Genomic DNA, 17,113 nt, shown 5'->3' on the forward strand with positions numbered 1-17,113 from the left:
TACCAAATTTCTCTGTGTCCCAGCTTCCTTATCAGTAAAATGGGAGAGTAATATTACTGATCTCACAGGGCTATTTACATGACTTAAGAGGTTTAAAAGCACTAAACCTGCAAAGTGTGCCACGTAAGCATTAGCTTTCATTTCATCATTATTATCTGGAACATATACATTTTACCAATTTATTTATTTGTCACCTGTTTCCCTGGAAAGTAAGTTCCCTGGGCTACAAATTTATTCAATGCTGTATTCTCAGTGCCTATGTGGAACAGGGGCTGTCTGGCAAAGCTCAAAAAATACTCAAAGAATAAATGCACGCTTCCCTTCTTAAATGCAACGCAGCACCCTTTATGTTGGTTTGAACTCTAATACCAACCTGCCACCTGTGTATATATTTCCCATTTCTACTTGGACTCACTGTAGCATCCATATTAATGGAAATTAAATCCTGTTTCTATATTTGAATTCTACTTTTCTAAGCGGGACCCCTGCACCCCTAGTTTGCTTACCTAATTATACTGATGACCCTGCCAGTTCACACTAGACACTGTAGGCTCTAACTTCCACTTTGTTGTTAAGATTAACCCAGCACACATGCTGCTCTATGACTTCAAGTGTTTTTTTTTTTACAGTGGGGTCAACCTACATTGCAATTACCCAAAGGAGGAATCTGCATTTTCAACAATCTCCCAGGGGCTTCTTATAAAGATTAGGAACCACAGAGTCCAAATGCCAATAATTGCAACTTCTTCCCTGTTCGCCTTATAACCCTTTGAGAACCACTGTGTCTATTCATTCCTGGTGTGCTAGAGTTGTTTCATTATTACCCGCAACCAGCAGCTTACTCAGTCTTTAATGGTCACAAGCATTCACCAAGCAACCTAGGTAAGTTTATCACTACAGGAGGAAAACATCTTTCCATTAAATACATAGCAAATTATATATATTTATTAAAACATGAGGGCAATTAATTATATCTTGAGCATTAGAATGATCCAGGCCTTTCTTTTTGAGTAGAATCTCATTAAATCCTGGCATTTACTTCAAATAGAAATAATACAAAGAAACCAGAGAACAAAATCTGAGTCTGTTTTGTTTGGTTTTTCTTCTTTTTTAAAAAAATTTCAATAGCTTTTGGGGCACAAGCAGCTTTTGGTTACACGGATAAATTGTAGGATGATGAAGTCTGGGCTTTTATTGTACCCATCACCCAGGTAGTGTGCATTGCACCTAATACTGCTTTCAGAGTCTGATTAATTTCAGGGTTTTTTTTAAAGAACCAGAAGCTCCAACGTACCTGATAATTCATGATGGCACGTAAACACATGATACAGACATGTACGTCATCTTTCTTACTCACTAATCTTGAATTTTTCAGAGTTCTTCTGCTTGGCAAAGTATTGTATCTACAACAAAAAGGGAAACTTCTATAAAAACAATAAGTTACTTTCTTAGCACAGGATCATACATTTAATGGACACTACTCTTTACCTGTACCAAAATGAGGACTGTAGGTTAAACCACCACCAACTGGCAACAGTAAGATTGATTTCAACCTCTAAAATACAGCTTTATAATGTGTCACTCTGCCATAAACTCAGCCTGGGTATGCTTAATACCCAAGAAGTTAATACACTTCTTGGAGGTCTGAGAGACTGGTACCACTTTAAAAAATAACCACACAGCCAATGTAATCCAAGCATATATCATCTTCTTAATCTACATTTGAAGTTCTTCCCCTTCCTCAATCTTTCTTAACTTATCTTAACCTCAGTCTTGTATTTTTTTAATGGAATCACTTGTTAAGTACATGACTGTTTATTAGAAAGAGTTTTCATTTTTAGTTGAAAGCAATAGCTTCTAATGTATAACAAAGTCATCTAAGATTAAGTTTAAAAAAGAAGAGTAATTTCAATAGAATCAACCGCCTTTTGCTAAATTATATTCATATGCAGCAATGATTGCAGAAGATATACTGACTAATGAAAACCAGTCTCTAAGGAAAATAGGAGAGGTTATTCTCTACGTGCCATATTTCTGCATCACTTCCAAATATTAATACATTTTCATTATTCCGGCAAGTAAACCAACCTTACACATTTAATTGTGTTTCCTAACAGGTGTAAAGTGAAGTAGCACATTCTTTCTTTTTATTTATTGGTCCAGTTCTTGATCTATATTGTAATGTCTCTTTCTAAGAAGCCAAACTGTCCCTGTCATTATTTTCTAGAGTGCAGAAAGCAACAAACCTAATTAGAATAATATTCTACTTACCAAACATAACACAAAGGGTTTCTATTTATTGCAGTAGATAGTTAATCTCAAATATATTTTTCTGGATCAATATTTAAAATATATTTAACATGATGTATCACAAACATACTTATTAACATTTAAGGACTTTAGAAAATACACAATATATAAATAAGATGTCAATAAAAACAATGAGAAATGTGTTTATTAGTTATATTTTATGCTCAAAAACAATAGAGCTAAACTTTTTTCTAAGATGTATAGCATTTGGTTTAAAAATTATTTTCTCCAATTTTTGGTTTATATAAAAACAGAGTAGTACTAAAAGGTAATATCTGCACTTGTATGTTTAAAATAATAATATTATAAATTTTAAACCACCATCATGGCTGGGTGCAGCAGCTCAAGCATGTAATCCCAGCACTTTGGGAGGCTGAGGGGAGGTGAATTCCCTGAGGTCGGGAGTTCAAGATCAGCCTGACCAACATGGAGAAATCCCATCTCTACTAAAAATACAAAATTAGCCGGGCATAGTGGCACATGCCTGCAATCCCAGCTACTTGAGAGGCTGAGGCAGAAAAATCACTTGAACCCAGGAGGCAAAGGTTGTGGTAAGTTGAGATTGTGCCATTGCAGCAACAGCGAAACTCCTTTTCAAAAACCACCACCATCACGGCCAATAACAGCAACAACAAAATCATAGCACTGACAGCTGAAGATCTATGGTATCATTTATTCCAATCCTTTCTTGATACAGATAAGAAAATGGAAGCCCAGAGACATGACATCTACATGTCAAATAAGAGATGAGACCAGGCAAAACCACAAGTCTCCTCACTGCGATTCGTGACAGTCACTTTCATCACCAACCTGACTCGTCAACAATCTGCTGGGTGATCAAGTGAAAAAGCTACTGCCTACAGCTGTCTGTGCTGGTTGGTTCCTTATCAAATGTTCATATCCTGTCATCCTGGCAGTGGTTTCTGCTTCAGTCCTAGGTGGGTGTCATTTCTCACCCTGAATAATTATTTCACTATGGAGAATTAAGGCTTAGTTTGTCAAAAACAGCAGTATATAGGCACCTCTTACAGAACGCAGTGGCAAGTTTCTCTTTTTTTTTTTGAGATAGAGTTTTGCTCTTGTTGCCCAGGCTGGAGTGCAATGGTGCAATCTCAGTTCACCGCAACCTGTGCCTCCTAGGTTCAAGAGATTCTCCTGCCTCAGCCTTTTGAGTAGCTGGGATTACAGGCATGTGCCACCATGCCCGGCTAATCTTTTTTTTTTTTTTTAGTAGAGATAGTGTTTCTCCATGTTGGCCAGGCTGGTCTCAAACTTCCTACCTCAAGTGATCCACCCATCTCCGCTTCCCAAAGTGCTGTGATTACAGGCGTGAGGCACGGCGCCTGGTCTGCAGGTTTCTCTTTTTAAATCTGTATTCTATATACCACACTTATCAGCAAAGTGGGGATGTTTTTTGACTTAGGAAATTTTGCTCTGTATTTTAGAATTATCATTTGAAAAGAATTTCCTCTCATTTAAATAAATGTACCCTGAGAAATGTCATAATTCTTTACCTCTGAAAATATAAAGTATTTTCAAAGAACTCAACTTAGGATGATCTTAAACATACAAGACAACATTTTAGAGACTGTGCCATGGGTTAGCATGTACATTAATCAATTCTTCATCATGCACATTTTATGGAATCTGACAACTTTTGTAACTGGATATTTGGTTTCTTTAATTACCATGTGAGTAAATGATTATTTTTTTTAAAACAAACAGCGTTTGAAATCAGCTTCAATGCATGATGTTGAGACTATGTATTTTTCGGAGACAAGAGTCTCACTTTGTCACCCAGGCTGAAGTGCGGTAGCATGATCACGGCTCCCTGCAGCCTCAAACTCCTTGGCTCAAGAGACAATGTCCGGCTAATTTTTTAAAAAATTGTTGTAGAGTCAGGATCTTGCTCTGTTGCCTGGGCGGGTATCGAATTCCTGGCCTCCCAAAGTGCTGGGATTACAAGCAGGAGCCACAGCGCCCTGCAGATGCTCATACTATCTAATAACCACTTCCCGAAGAGATGGCTTTACTGACCCTAAAACAGCAACAGAACTAGGACTTCCAAGTTATTGGCCGCTTTACCCCAACAAGAACACCTAGATAAGGTCAGCAATCTAGAGGAAATGGCCTCTGGTGCTCGCCACCAGCCATAGGAAATCAAAACAAGTCTCTTTTTTAAGCCCCAAATTTGGCTTTATTAAGTACCTACTGTTTATGCTAAACACTACTGAGGTGGTCTAGGCTTAGGTCAGCCTTAAGATAGAGGGCTAAATAGACAAGGGGATCAACACACTCTTCCTCAGTCACTCTACAGGATGTTTCCCAGAAGGGCTTTTTAGATGGAGAGCTGTTCCTGATCTACCCCGTAGAGCAAATTTGCAGATTTCTGAGAAGAGGCCAAACCCCCCGACAACACACAAGACTGAAGAACCAAATATCATTAGAAAACCTCAGCTTTGAAAATCTTACTCCCTGGTGTTGCAAATGTCCACCTAGATGTCAATAAGGCTGAATTGAGTGATTAACAGCTTCCACTGTTAAAGTTCCACAGAAAAAAGGTGAGGCTAACTGATTAGTGCCCCAAAACTCTACCAAATGTGTGAATCACACTGATTCACCTAAGTAGGGTTGAAAAAAAAACACCGCAGTAATCCGTCACCAGTTAACATTCAAACAGCTCAAAAGAAACTAGTTACCAGTATATAATAATGTATGTACACGACGCTGTTGCATCATCATCTTAACACAAATAAATCAATTCGACACACTATCCTTGAAAGACAGGATGAGGCAGCCTGCCTCTGGTTCTTTGCTGCAGTCCTCTAGGCTAAACTTTCTTCACTTTCCAAACACTGATCATACTAGTTTACCTATGTGAATAAACTTAGACCTGAGCTTAAGCCAGTGACTCAGTAGGAGGTATGAGTACCTCCATGGTAAACTAACGCTGTTGGCATGTGTTGTGTTACAGAATTACATAAAGTGAAAACAGTTACTATAGTATATTCTTCCTGAAGCTATTATGAAACTTCACATAATTTGAGCAGAGCCAAACTGGAGAGTGTCGCTCCAATTCACTGTGTTACATTTTAAAAACTTCAGTGAGAAGCAGCATCAGTTTCTCTATGGAATCCCAGGGATAATTGGGGCAAATGAGCTCTATTTAGTCCTGTCCCATGTAATACATCTTGCGTGATCCCAGACTCCATCGACAGCTAATGGTGCATGTTCCCTTAACTGACATTTGAAATCAGCTTCAGCGGCAATGCACTCCCCTGGGCCCCCTCTCTCCACCAGCAGTTCTCAAATCTCAGAGGAGGAAGAAGCAGGACAGGAGGAGGAAGAGGAGGAGGGAGAAGGGCTTTGAAGACACTCCAACTCCATCCTGCCCCTTCCAGAGGCTGCCAGGCTCCTGGTTTTCACTATGATTGCAGCTACTGGTTTTCAAGGCTACTGTGGAACTGGAGAGGGAAGGATGGGAATAAGAACAAGTTAAAATACCACAAACCTTCCTGCTCTTACTGAGATTCAGTCACTTTTCCTGAATAGATGCTTCCTGGATTACTGCAAGACTTTAATTTCTAGAGTTCTGAAAAAATTTATTCCAGTAATTTTTGCCAGTTTTCTTACCACTTTTATGGATGACAACATTTTCAGAGGGCCTTAATTCAACCATTTCACCAGCATTCCATACCCAGACATTTAGAGACGATATCCTGTCCAACCTATTCATTCTGAAGTGCAACTTTCAAGTTGATGGGAACAGGTCTACGAAGGTACTGGAACAATCAGGTATCTCTGGTGACTTGGGGGATATTCCCTGAGAGGTGAGAATTGGAAAGGACTCTCTCAAATTCCAAAGAGAAAGACAGGAAATGAAATATGGAAGAGGTTGTGACCCAATTCCTGGGCCACTGAGGTTGATTATCTTAATGCTATCCTGAGAGACTTTCTTCTCCCTGGCTGGCAAGCAGAGCCTTTGGGGCGCTGGATGCCTGTACACAAAAGAAGGGCTTCCCAGAGGCAGAAAATAGCTGAGTCAATTTTTGGAGTTCCTGCCATTTGTAGAAAAAAACAATGGGGAATGGATATTTAGGGGTGATTTTGTAGGGAAACTAACAGCACCAAATTTCTCAGGCCCTCTTCTACATTGACTTAGAAAACTGCCTGCTAATTTTCCTCTGAACTAAAACTGTAAATGTCACCCTAGCATTCAAAGATGAGATTCTATCTTGGAAGAGTTGCCAGTTAGAATTCACAAACCTCTGTGAATACAAAAAGAAGCAGATTACAGATTACAAAACTGACTTAAGATCATAAGTCAAACCCTTGTATTAGTGTTAGGCATATCTCAGCAGGTACCAGTATTTCTATGTACATAAAATGCTAATAAATAAAAAAAAGTTATGGGTCAATGTTAGTTTGAGTGTTAGCCATTAAAACCTAATCATTTTTTGCAAATACTTTTTTTTCAGACGGAGTTTCACTGTCACCCAGGCTGGAGGGCAGCAGCACGATCTTGGCTCACTACAATCTCTGTCTCCTGGGTTCAAGCAATTCTGCCCCAGCCTCCCAAGTAGCTGAGATTACAGGCATGCATCACCATGCCCAGCTAATTTTTTTGTATTTTTAGTAGAGATGAGGTTTCACCATGTTGGCCAGGCTGGTCTCAAACTCCTGGCTTCAAGTGATCCGCCCACCTCGGCCTCCCAAAGTGCTGGGATTAAGGTGTGAGCCACTGTGCCGGGCAGCAAATATCTTTTTTCAACTTACTTTTTTTTGAGACAGAGTCTCAATTTGTCAGCTAAGCTGAAGTGCAGTGGCACAATCTCAGCACACTGCAGCCTTAACCTCCCATGTTCAAGTGATCCTCCTGCCTCAAACCCCCAAGGAGCTAAGACCACAGGCAGCACCATCATACCCAGCTAAGCAAATATCTTTTAAGAAACCTACACAGAACATTTCCTATTTAATACTAAGATGACAACTGCCCCCAGTCACCTACTTAATGCTCAACAATGAAAACTATCAAGGAGCACAAAGAGAACACCTCAACCTGCACAGTACAGCAGCAGGCGCTATAGGGAAATAAGCTATTTTTGTTAGTGAGCTCCAAACAGCAAGCAAAACCTGAATTTTTGACAGGAGGGCAAAAAGGCAGCAAGACCAGCAAAGCAAACCCAGAGAAGCACCTCTCATGGATCTGCCGAACCACAGATCAGATACGCAGGGATTTCTCTTGCCAGATACATGTTAATAGCTGGAATTATATATAAAGTTAGCGTTCTGGTTAGAATCATGTTTTGCTGTCCTTAAACCACTACTCATCACAAGGGAGTAAAAAAAAAGGGAGGGTAAGCTACAAAAATTTTAAGCTATTCCTTCATGTTTAAAAAATATCAAGTAGTAGATTTTAAAAAATAATAGCAATGGGTAATAAACATAAGTACTAAGTGGTGTGTTCACAAAAAGTAGAGGAGAAAGACCTCTACTCATGAGCAAAAAAGCTAGAAGAGATCAAACACTGGATTTACTCAGAGATTTATATCTGTAATGATATGGTTTGGCTATGTCTCTATCTAAATCACACTTTGAATTGTAGTTCCCATAATCCCCATGTGTCATGGGAGGGACCCAGTGGTAGGTAATTGAATCATGGGGGTGGTTACCTCCATGCTGTTCTCATGATAGTGAGTTCTCATGAAATCTGACAGTTTTATAAGAGCATATCTCGCTTTGCTCAGCACTTCTCCTTGCTGTCGCCATGTGAAGAAGGACATGTTTGCTTCCCCTTCCACTATGATTGTAAGTTTCCTGAGGCCTCCAGAGCCATGCTCAACTGTGAGTCAGTTAAACCTCTCCTTCATAAATTATCTAATCTCGGGTATGTCCTTATAGCAGTTGGAGAACAGACTAATACATGTAAAAGTACCAAGCATTTAGAAAACACTAAAATGGGCTGGATGTGGTGGCTCACGCCTATAATCCCAGCAATTTGGGAGGCCAAAATGGGCAGATCACTTGAGGTCAGGAGTTCAGGACCAGCCTGCCCAGCATGGTGAAACCCCTCTCTACTAAAAAACACAAAAATTAGCTGGGTCTTATGGTGATTGCTTGCAGTCCTAGCTACTTGGGAGGCTGAAGCAGGAGAATTGCTTGAACCTGGGAGGTGCAGGTTGCAGTGAGCTGAGATCACACCACTACATTCCAGCCTGGGTGACAGAAAGAGACTCTGTCTCAAAAAAAAAAAAAAAACCCACCAAAATGGAAGCTATTGCTCATCCAGTAATGTCCCAAAGTAACTGTGATCACCATCTATTATCTCAACACTTATTTCTAGACATTTAGACTTATACTAGTATATGAGTTGTGTACATGTCTGTCTCTCTCCCTGAGCTTCAGTTACCCAGACTGCATAATACAGCAGAACCTTGAAAGAATGTTTCCTAAATTGACCTAACCAGGCTTTCCTGGAGTCTACCAAAAGGTTTTCCACAAGCCTTCTATGGAGCTTCCATGCCAACATTTGTGAGATTTCTAATATCTAAGCCCTAATGGGAACAAGAAAAAGAAAAGGTCTATTTTCTCTCTTACAAAAAGCATTTTTGTAAACAAAATGCAGTCTGTCACACTATTCAGATCTCAAACTAATATCTACCTATAAATAAAGAATAGTATAGAACTCCCTTGGAAGCTGATGTAAGGGTTCAATCCCTGAAATGCAACACCAATGAGGTATGTTACAGAATTTGGCAGAACTGTACCAGTCTTTTATGGTTCCAAGGTCTGGGCTAACAGAAATTTAACCAAGATTTGGGGTTTTAGGTTTCCTCTTTCTTACCCTTCAGACATGACATCACTTGGGCATATTTCTTCTATCAATTAAACTCATAAAATATATGATGCTAAAAGAAGGAGCCAGGCATTTTTCTGACTGTCCCTACAGCCAAAAGAAACAAAGCTGAAACAGTCGAATCCAGACAATTCAAAGTAGAGGTAGAGGGATCAAGAAGAGAAAGAGGGAAAGAAAGAAAAAAGTAAACAAAATTCCAAATGAACTTTTAAATCAGGCATTGAAACATTGTCTATATGTCCCATCAGAGGACCAGATAAGAGCTAGATCAGAGCCGCTAATGAAAGGTTCCGGTGCATACCTTGTGAATGGAGTAAACGCAAAGGGAGGCTGCCGACCCATCCTATGAATGGAGAGTCATTATTAGCCTTATTTTTCTGATTTTTCATTATAGTCCATTTGTCGAAGGCATTTGCTATTGGGTGGCTAATTAATCAGGACATGGCCCCATGTAAAAAGTGTCCAAGGAAACCATCTCACTCCTGTGACTTTTAAGTGGAAATATTTCTATATTCTTCCCACATTATCCCCTTTTCAAAAACCTACAAAACTGTTGCCAATGAGCTGCAATGACAATTTCACAGACTAACCTTCAAAACAGTACATAAACTGGCTCTCAACAACTTGCAGCCAGGCTCATCTCTCCTCGTCTCCTAAAGGAACGATGCGGTCTTACCACGAGCCTCCACTCAGACCACCCTCCTGATTTCTCCCTTTTCCCAGCCGCTCCTCCAGGTCTTACTCATTGTTTCACATCCACACCAAGCCGCATACATCACTTCCTAGGTTCTGCTGTTCACTCTCGCCTCTACATTTCCATACGGTTAGTTTTCGTTACACTCACGTGACATTTCACATATATGCTCGTGTATACACATAAAACATATATATACTTAAGTCCCTTGTCAGCCACAAATCACATACAATTACATTACTGAATATATCTTTCTGTAACCTTAGCACTTGGCAAGACACCCCTTACATACTAAGTCCATAATCAATCTTGCCAGTGAAGGCACTGGACCACAGCTACAAGACTTTGCTGAGGCCTCTTCTGTGTTTCCTCCAATCCTGCATAAGGCCACTTTAATTCAAATCCTGCCTCCTTCACTTACTGTTTGATCTAAGGCAAGTTGTTTAACTACTACTTCAGGCCCCAGTTTCCTCACAGTGGTAGTAACAGTAGTTATCTCACAGAGGCAGTAAATTGTGAACAGCAAATCCCGAGGCCCTTAGTACAGTGGCTGGCACACAGCAGACAATCAATAAAAGCCTTTCTCACCAATAAAAATTACATCAACACTATCTATATCTTTGTACTATTCTAAAATACTTTTAAGAATTACTTCCATGAAAAACTACCACCAGGAATGGGACTGAGTACTAAAAATATATAAACAAGGGCCTAAATCTGAATTCTTCATCTCTTCATGTAAATCCACTAAGTATACAAGTGGCAAATATTCAGATAAGGACTATTCATGAAATGCCATTCCATTAAGGTAATTATCTTGGCTAGGCATAGTGGCTCACGTCTGTAATCCCAGCACTTTGAGAAGCTGAGTAGGAGGACCGTTTGAGTCCAGAAGTTCAAGACCAGCCTGGGCAGCATAGTGAGACTGTATCTCCACAGAAAAAAAATTAAAAATTAGCCAGGCATGGTGGCACACACCTGTAGTTCCAACTACTTGGGATGCTGAAGGGGGAAAATTTCTTGAGCCCAGTTGAGGCTGTAGTGAGCTGTACTCCAGCCTGGGCAACAGAACAAGCTCCTGTCTCAAAATATCATCATCATCATCATCATCATCATCATCATCACAAGAAAAACAAACTCTTACCCTAGTGGAGTGTAGAATAAATATTAATGGTAGTTAACATATTAAAGGCAATGTGGATCTTGGTGTTGTTTTTAAAGAAAATATATTATTTGAAAATAAACCATTGCAATGGGAATACGTAAACTATAGGTACATCCAGGAAAGTAAAGGAAGACAAAAAATTTTTAAGGAAAAGATGAGCAGGATTATGTAATTGTTTTGAAATGATCACCCCTGGTTACAAAGATCAATAGCAAGGGTGAATCTTGGTTTCCATCTTAGGACTCCCTCCCTCCACTGGACAGCTCTCCACCTTCATCACAAAGCATCTGTCCCTGAAAGGACAGGTTCTTGCCTCTTTCTCTAGCATGCCAGATCTTTTTAGGCAGGCCTGTGCTCATGTCATATTATTTCACTTCCCCTCCACCTAGGGCAACCTTTCCTTACCCTGAGCACCAACTCTGGCCACTGTCTGAAGTCCAGTTTAAATTTCTCCCTTCCTCTAAACCCTAAGTTAGTACTCCACCTCTTTCTTTAAAAATTCATTTACTTACTATGTCATTTTTTTACTCGAGTTAATGGCATTAACTTGGACACTCTTAAAAATCAGAAAGTATTTTCTCTTGCATCTGAAGTAACACAGTCTTTGTCCTCATAGATCTAATGTGCACGAATGTGCCTATACGCCATTGTTAAATTTAGCTAGCTCTGTAGCCACACTGACAGAAACCTATCTTAACTGAAGGCACATTACATTCTAATTTTAGGAGACAATATAAACCAGGTCTCTACTGCACCAATATCAACAGTTTTCCCTCTAGTCAAGCTGACAAATACATGGTAATACAGAATCCAACAGCTGATATGACTCAAGGGGTATGCTACGATATAAAATGTTTAACGATCAATTTTAAATTATTAAAAAGTAAAGTATGACTACAAGGAGGAGAATTCGTATCAACACTAGAATTTGGTCAAAACCTTGTATTCCAGAACACAGTGTTTTTCTATTTTTTCTTGAGATAGAGTCTCGCTCCATCGCTGGGCTGGAGTGCAGTGGTGTGATCTCGGCTCACTGCAACTTCTGCCTTTCAGGTTCAAGCGATTCTCATGCCTCAGCCTCTCAAGTAACTTGGATTACAGGTACACACCACCACACCTAGTTAGTTTCTTGTATTTTTTTTTTCCGTATTTTTTTGTATTTTTAGTAGAGATGGAGTTTCACCATGTTAGCCAGGCTGGCCTTGAACTCCTGACCTCAAATGATCCTCCTGCCTTGGCCTCCCAAAGTGCTGAGATTACAGGCATGAGCCACCACGCCCAGGTGAACGCAGTGTTTCTCATTTTTTTCTTTAATCAAGCCCATTTACAACATGTTTTATATTTCGTGAAATCTCATTTTTTTCCCCAAGATTAACCAATCATTTTGCCAAGTGATACCAGATAAGTTTACTATATCTGTTTTATTATAGGGAGATTAGGAAGAAGGAACTAAAATCTGCATTTGGATAAGAAGACATAAACTAATTAAACAAAACTACTAGAATAAATCATCTCCATAGAGCATGAATTTGTATCTTTTTTCTTTTTCAAAAAAAAAAAACCAACCTGTGCTATTAAAATGTAAGATACCATAAAGGTTCAAAGTCTAAAAATGAGGAATCATAATATGATAACAGAATATATCAAAGTTGAAAAGGCAGTGGGCTTTATTCTAGTATGGCATATCAGCACAAAGCCACAAGGGTATCCTATTATAACAAGGAGAGCAGTCAGAACGCCCCGCCACCATGCCCTGTGAGCTCGCCTGGGTGTCGTTTTCACCCGTGACTTACAAGATTTTCCAGTTTGAGGCCTCATCATCAGTGCGTAAACTGAAGCTGCTCCAGAGGCAATAGGGAGAAGCAGCTCTAGTGGTATTGGAACTGATGATACTCAGGCAGAGAAACCATTCTGGGGGGGGCATGAGATGAGTGGAACCAGAGGAAGAGGAGACAGCAGGACAAGAAAGGATAAAGTAGAGGAGGAGAAGACAATCAGAAATGAGATGGCAGAAAGAAAAGGGAGGACAATAAAAAGCAAGCCGAAAGTGAAGGCAGTGTGGGGAGAGAGAAAGAAAGGGGAGAACAGGAGGAGGAAGAGGAAAAGAATGTAAACTATTTTGGGCATATGAAAAGCAACATGTACCATATGCCTGTACCTCTGATGGCTGTTTTTTATGTCATAGATGCTATATCCAATGACCAAATATAGAATTAGAATCCAGATATAAATCCACAAACCACAAGAGCAGAAAAACTATTGATATATATTGTTTAAAAACAAAACAAATATCTAAGCTTCCGGTCCTTAAGTGGCATGAAAGTTACTGTCTTATCAGCTTTCTTGAGCTATTAGAAACCATAAAGCAGAATCAGAGGAAATTTAAATGTTCTGTCCTTGAGCTTGAAAAAAACCTGTAATTAATTCTAGCAAGATCCACCTTGAACCAAAACGGTGAAGCAAATCAGGCTGGCCTTGGATGTCCCTCGACCTCCAGTATCCTGGGTTACACCCCTCAAACCTGTGAAGTTTCCCAGATTTTCCCAATTCTTTCACTCTACTGGAAAAAATACTTTAAAAAGTAGGTATACTGAATTATTAACCAGAAAAGTGAATCCTTGTTAAGGTGGTAGCTTGCCAATGTATGATATTTTCTAAGTGTATGATGATAGAAAACCAAATTAAAATGTACCTTGTAAATTAAATGCCTTACAAATAATTATAGTTAAATTAGTGGTGAGAATTTCCATTCCAGTACCAAGGTGATCAGGGAATTCTTCACACAATTAGCCTTTCTTTATATCTCTGCCTAATCAACCCATATATTCCTGCCCACCTGTGATGTTGATGCAGATTAGTAGGTTGCATAACCCTTGGCCTACTGCAAATATAACGAGGTGAATTAAAACCCCACTCTTTACTATTATTGAATCAATTCATTCTAAACCCATTAACTTTTTTTTCCAGTTCTAAACAAGGAAAATCTGAATGATTTACTGGAGGTAACATAGTCAAACATCAAATCCTTCAGCAGAACTGAATATCATTACAGAGATATGTTTAACTTCCCATGACAAAACCCAAGTCAAAGGGACAAGAAGTAATTAGGCAACCAAATCCAAAGGTCTGAAAAGGCACATATTCACTGTCTGCAATCTGACACATAGATTCTACTACAATGACGGAATACCCGGGGTGATTGTAAACACTTAGAGAAATAACGTCCTCTTGGCAGATCATGCCTGAAATATGATAGAAACACTTTAAGCTAAAAAGAGTAACTAAGAGGGTAGGACAGAAAAAAACAAAAAGAAGGAGTAAGCAACATTTTGGAATGAGGGTCTTATTAATAAAGTTTTATGTTAAAATCATGGACCATAGAAACCTTTACAAACTTGTTCTAGATGATATCTCTGTCCTCACAGGTAGGAGTTTGATTTACCCACCAACATACAATTAGTTCTAAGTGCTATGCCTGACACATAAGAAGTACAAAAATATTTTCCAGTGAATGAATGATCGTAGGTCTGCGTGAATGAACAACCTCAGGGATATTAAATCCATTACTGGTGTAAGTCGTCAGCACCAATCCTCCCTCAGCCAGGAGAGATGAGAAAGGGAATACTTAGGAGGAAATATAAGGCTGACAATTGGTTGGGTGTGGTGGCTCACGCCTGTAATCCCTGCACTTTGAGAGACCGAGGTGGGCAGATCACTTGAGGTCAGGAGTTCGAGACCGGCCTGCTCAACATGGTAAAACCCCATCTCTACTAAAACTAAAAAAAAAAAAAAAAAAAATAGCCAGGTGTGGTGGCAGGCAACTGTAATCCCAGCTACATGGGAGGCTGAGGCAGGAGAACTGCTTGAGCCTGGGAGGTGGAGGTTGCAGTGAGCCAAGATTGTGCCATTGCACTCCAGCCTGGATGACAAGAGCGAGACTCCATCTCAGAAAAAAGAACAACAACAACAAAAAAAGGTTGACAATTGAAACATACCTAATCAAAGAAACACTGCTTAATGGCATCTCACTAATAAAAATTATTACTGTAGCATCCTGTACCTATGGCTAAGAAAACACCCTAGAGCACACAACCTGAGCTACCACTGGAGAAATGAAAGAGAGCAGAAGAAAAAGGGTAACAAAGGGCTCTTCAGATCCCCCGGTCTCTAAGTGCTGCCTCTACCTTGCAAACAGTACCTCCATCAGGATGTCAACATTCCCCTGGTTTTAAAACTTTATCTGCCTATGAGACTACCCTGTTCTATCACTTGGCAGCAGAATTTTCTCACCTTCTGTGCTGAATCAAGGTATAGTGCTTCCAGGAAGCTGTTTAAAGTTATTAAACATTGCCCAAGGGAAGACCTCAGCAACTCCTGCAGAACTTTCATTCAGACCTCATTGCAAATGAGAGCGCTGTGTGGCAATTTATGAGATACAGTGCCCAAAATCATCAAAAGACATAGGACCCTGCTGTCCCAGTGCACCCTGCCAAAGTTGCCTCCTCGCTCAATGAACTCACCGCAGTGCAGAATGTCTTCCAGAGCGGGAGACACTGTTGCCCACAGGTGAGGGCAGGTTGCTCCCTCTGTGCAGGTCCTCGATGGACCTGCTCCAGGGCTTTGATTTGTCCACCGAGCTCTCCACAGTACTCTCCACACTTTCAAAGTCAAAACTAAAACAACAGAGAAACGTCATTGGAGACTGAAAAATTCACATTCACACGCATAAACGAACATGTATAACTTGCTGTTCCTATAATACATCTGCACCTTAGTATGAAAAGTCTTTGTAGACAAAGAAAACTAAAAAGGAAATAGAACAGAATTTCTAGGGCTCAGTGTTAGCTTTAAAAATACAGAATGACAAATAATGGGTCTGGTGAAAGAATAATGCAACAATTAACAGCAAAAATTCAATAGTGATATATTATTTGTATTTTATTTTATAAGGCTTGCTAACTTACCAATTGCTAACATTGCTATGATGGAAGGGGGAAAAGATCTTACAGCTGTCTTCGTTTTGCTTTAACAAGTCAATATGTTAGGGTTACAGTAATTTATTCCTAACCATCAATTTTCACTGAGCATTTTCTCCTAGTGTGTTGGCGAGTATACTTTTCCAAGCATGTGTGATACATTACTAGCAAAGTTATGGATTTGCTTTGATTTTGGAATCTCTCTCCCAATGTGGTGCTCTTTAAAGTAAGACTGTTGTTTCTCTGACATTTTTTGAGGTTATTACTCATGTTAACCATGTTAGAATAAACGGCAAGTTAAGTTGCACATTCTTGTATAGTTTTAGGAACAAAGTTTTTAAACAGGCTTTTGTGTTCCATGCATTTCTCCCCTCACAAAGTCAGTAACTCTGCTTTCTTAAAAACAAAAAATTGTATTAATTGTTTCTATCCATAGCAACATCTGATAGACAGTAGAACAATCAGAAGGCAGCTACACTTAACGTCCTTAGGAAAATGTTGGAAGATACTGCAGAAGAAAAAACAATAATGCATACTAGAAATCAAAGTATAACATTTTACAAAATATAAATGCCAAAATAAAATATTTGGTTAGAATCTTCATCTGAAAATTGTGATGACTTCCACCTATTAACGACTAATCAGATAGCAGAGACTGATAGATAGCACAAAATCCATGGAGGCATCTGATCACAATTCTGTCATGCCTTTGGCTGCAGGAGGTAATGCTGAACATGAAAGAGGTAGAATAGGGTAATCTAGTAAAATTTTGACTGCTAAAAAGAGAAAGCTATTATTGAGGTAAGAGAAGGTAAGACGAGGAGGGCATCCTGAAATCACTGGTGGCACTGACGCCCTTGCTAGGCTACTCTGCAGCTCCCATGCCATTCAGCATGTGTTCCTCTCAGCTCATCCCACTCTCACAGCACAAAAAGGAAACACACATACAAATGAGTGCTTCTAGGTTGGGTGCGGTGGCTCACATGTGTAATCCCAACACTTTGAGAGGCTGAGGCGGGTGGATCATCCGAGGTCAGGAGTTTGAGAGCAGCCTGGCCAACACGGCAAAACCTCCTCTCTGCTAAAAATACAAAAATTAGCCAGGAGCAGTG

The 17,113-nt window shown here is 39.7% G+C and overlaps 1 protein-coding gene across 12 annotated transcripts in view; it reads right to left on the minus strand.

Moving 5' to 3' along the window:
- Window positions 1-17,113, minus strand: part of FMNL2 (formin like 2) — a 316,443-nt gene that overhangs the window by 71,851 nt on the left and 227,479 nt on the right. For all 12 annotated transcript variants that reach the window (XM_064382754.1, XM_064382750.1, XM_064382761.1 and 9 more), the window contains exons 6-7: window positions 15,546-15,698; window positions 1,295-1,403 (exon numbers count right to left, since the gene is read on the minus strand). In XM_064382754.1, the coding sequence (XP_064238824.1) occupies window positions 1,295-1,403; window positions 15,546-15,698 (262 nt within the window). The remainder of the gene's footprint in view (window positions 1-1,294; window positions 1,404-15,545; window positions 15,699-17,113) is intronic.

Source organism: Aotus nancymaae, unplaced genomic scaffold (genome assembly GCF_030222135.1).
Source record: "Aotus nancymaae isolate 86718 unplaced genomic scaffold, 86718_ANA_hifiasm-v0.15.2.pri h1tg000029l, whole genome shotgun sequence".
Classification (NCBI taxonomy): domain Eukaryota; kingdom Metazoa; phylum Chordata; class Mammalia; order Primates; family Aotidae; genus Aotus; species Aotus nancymaae.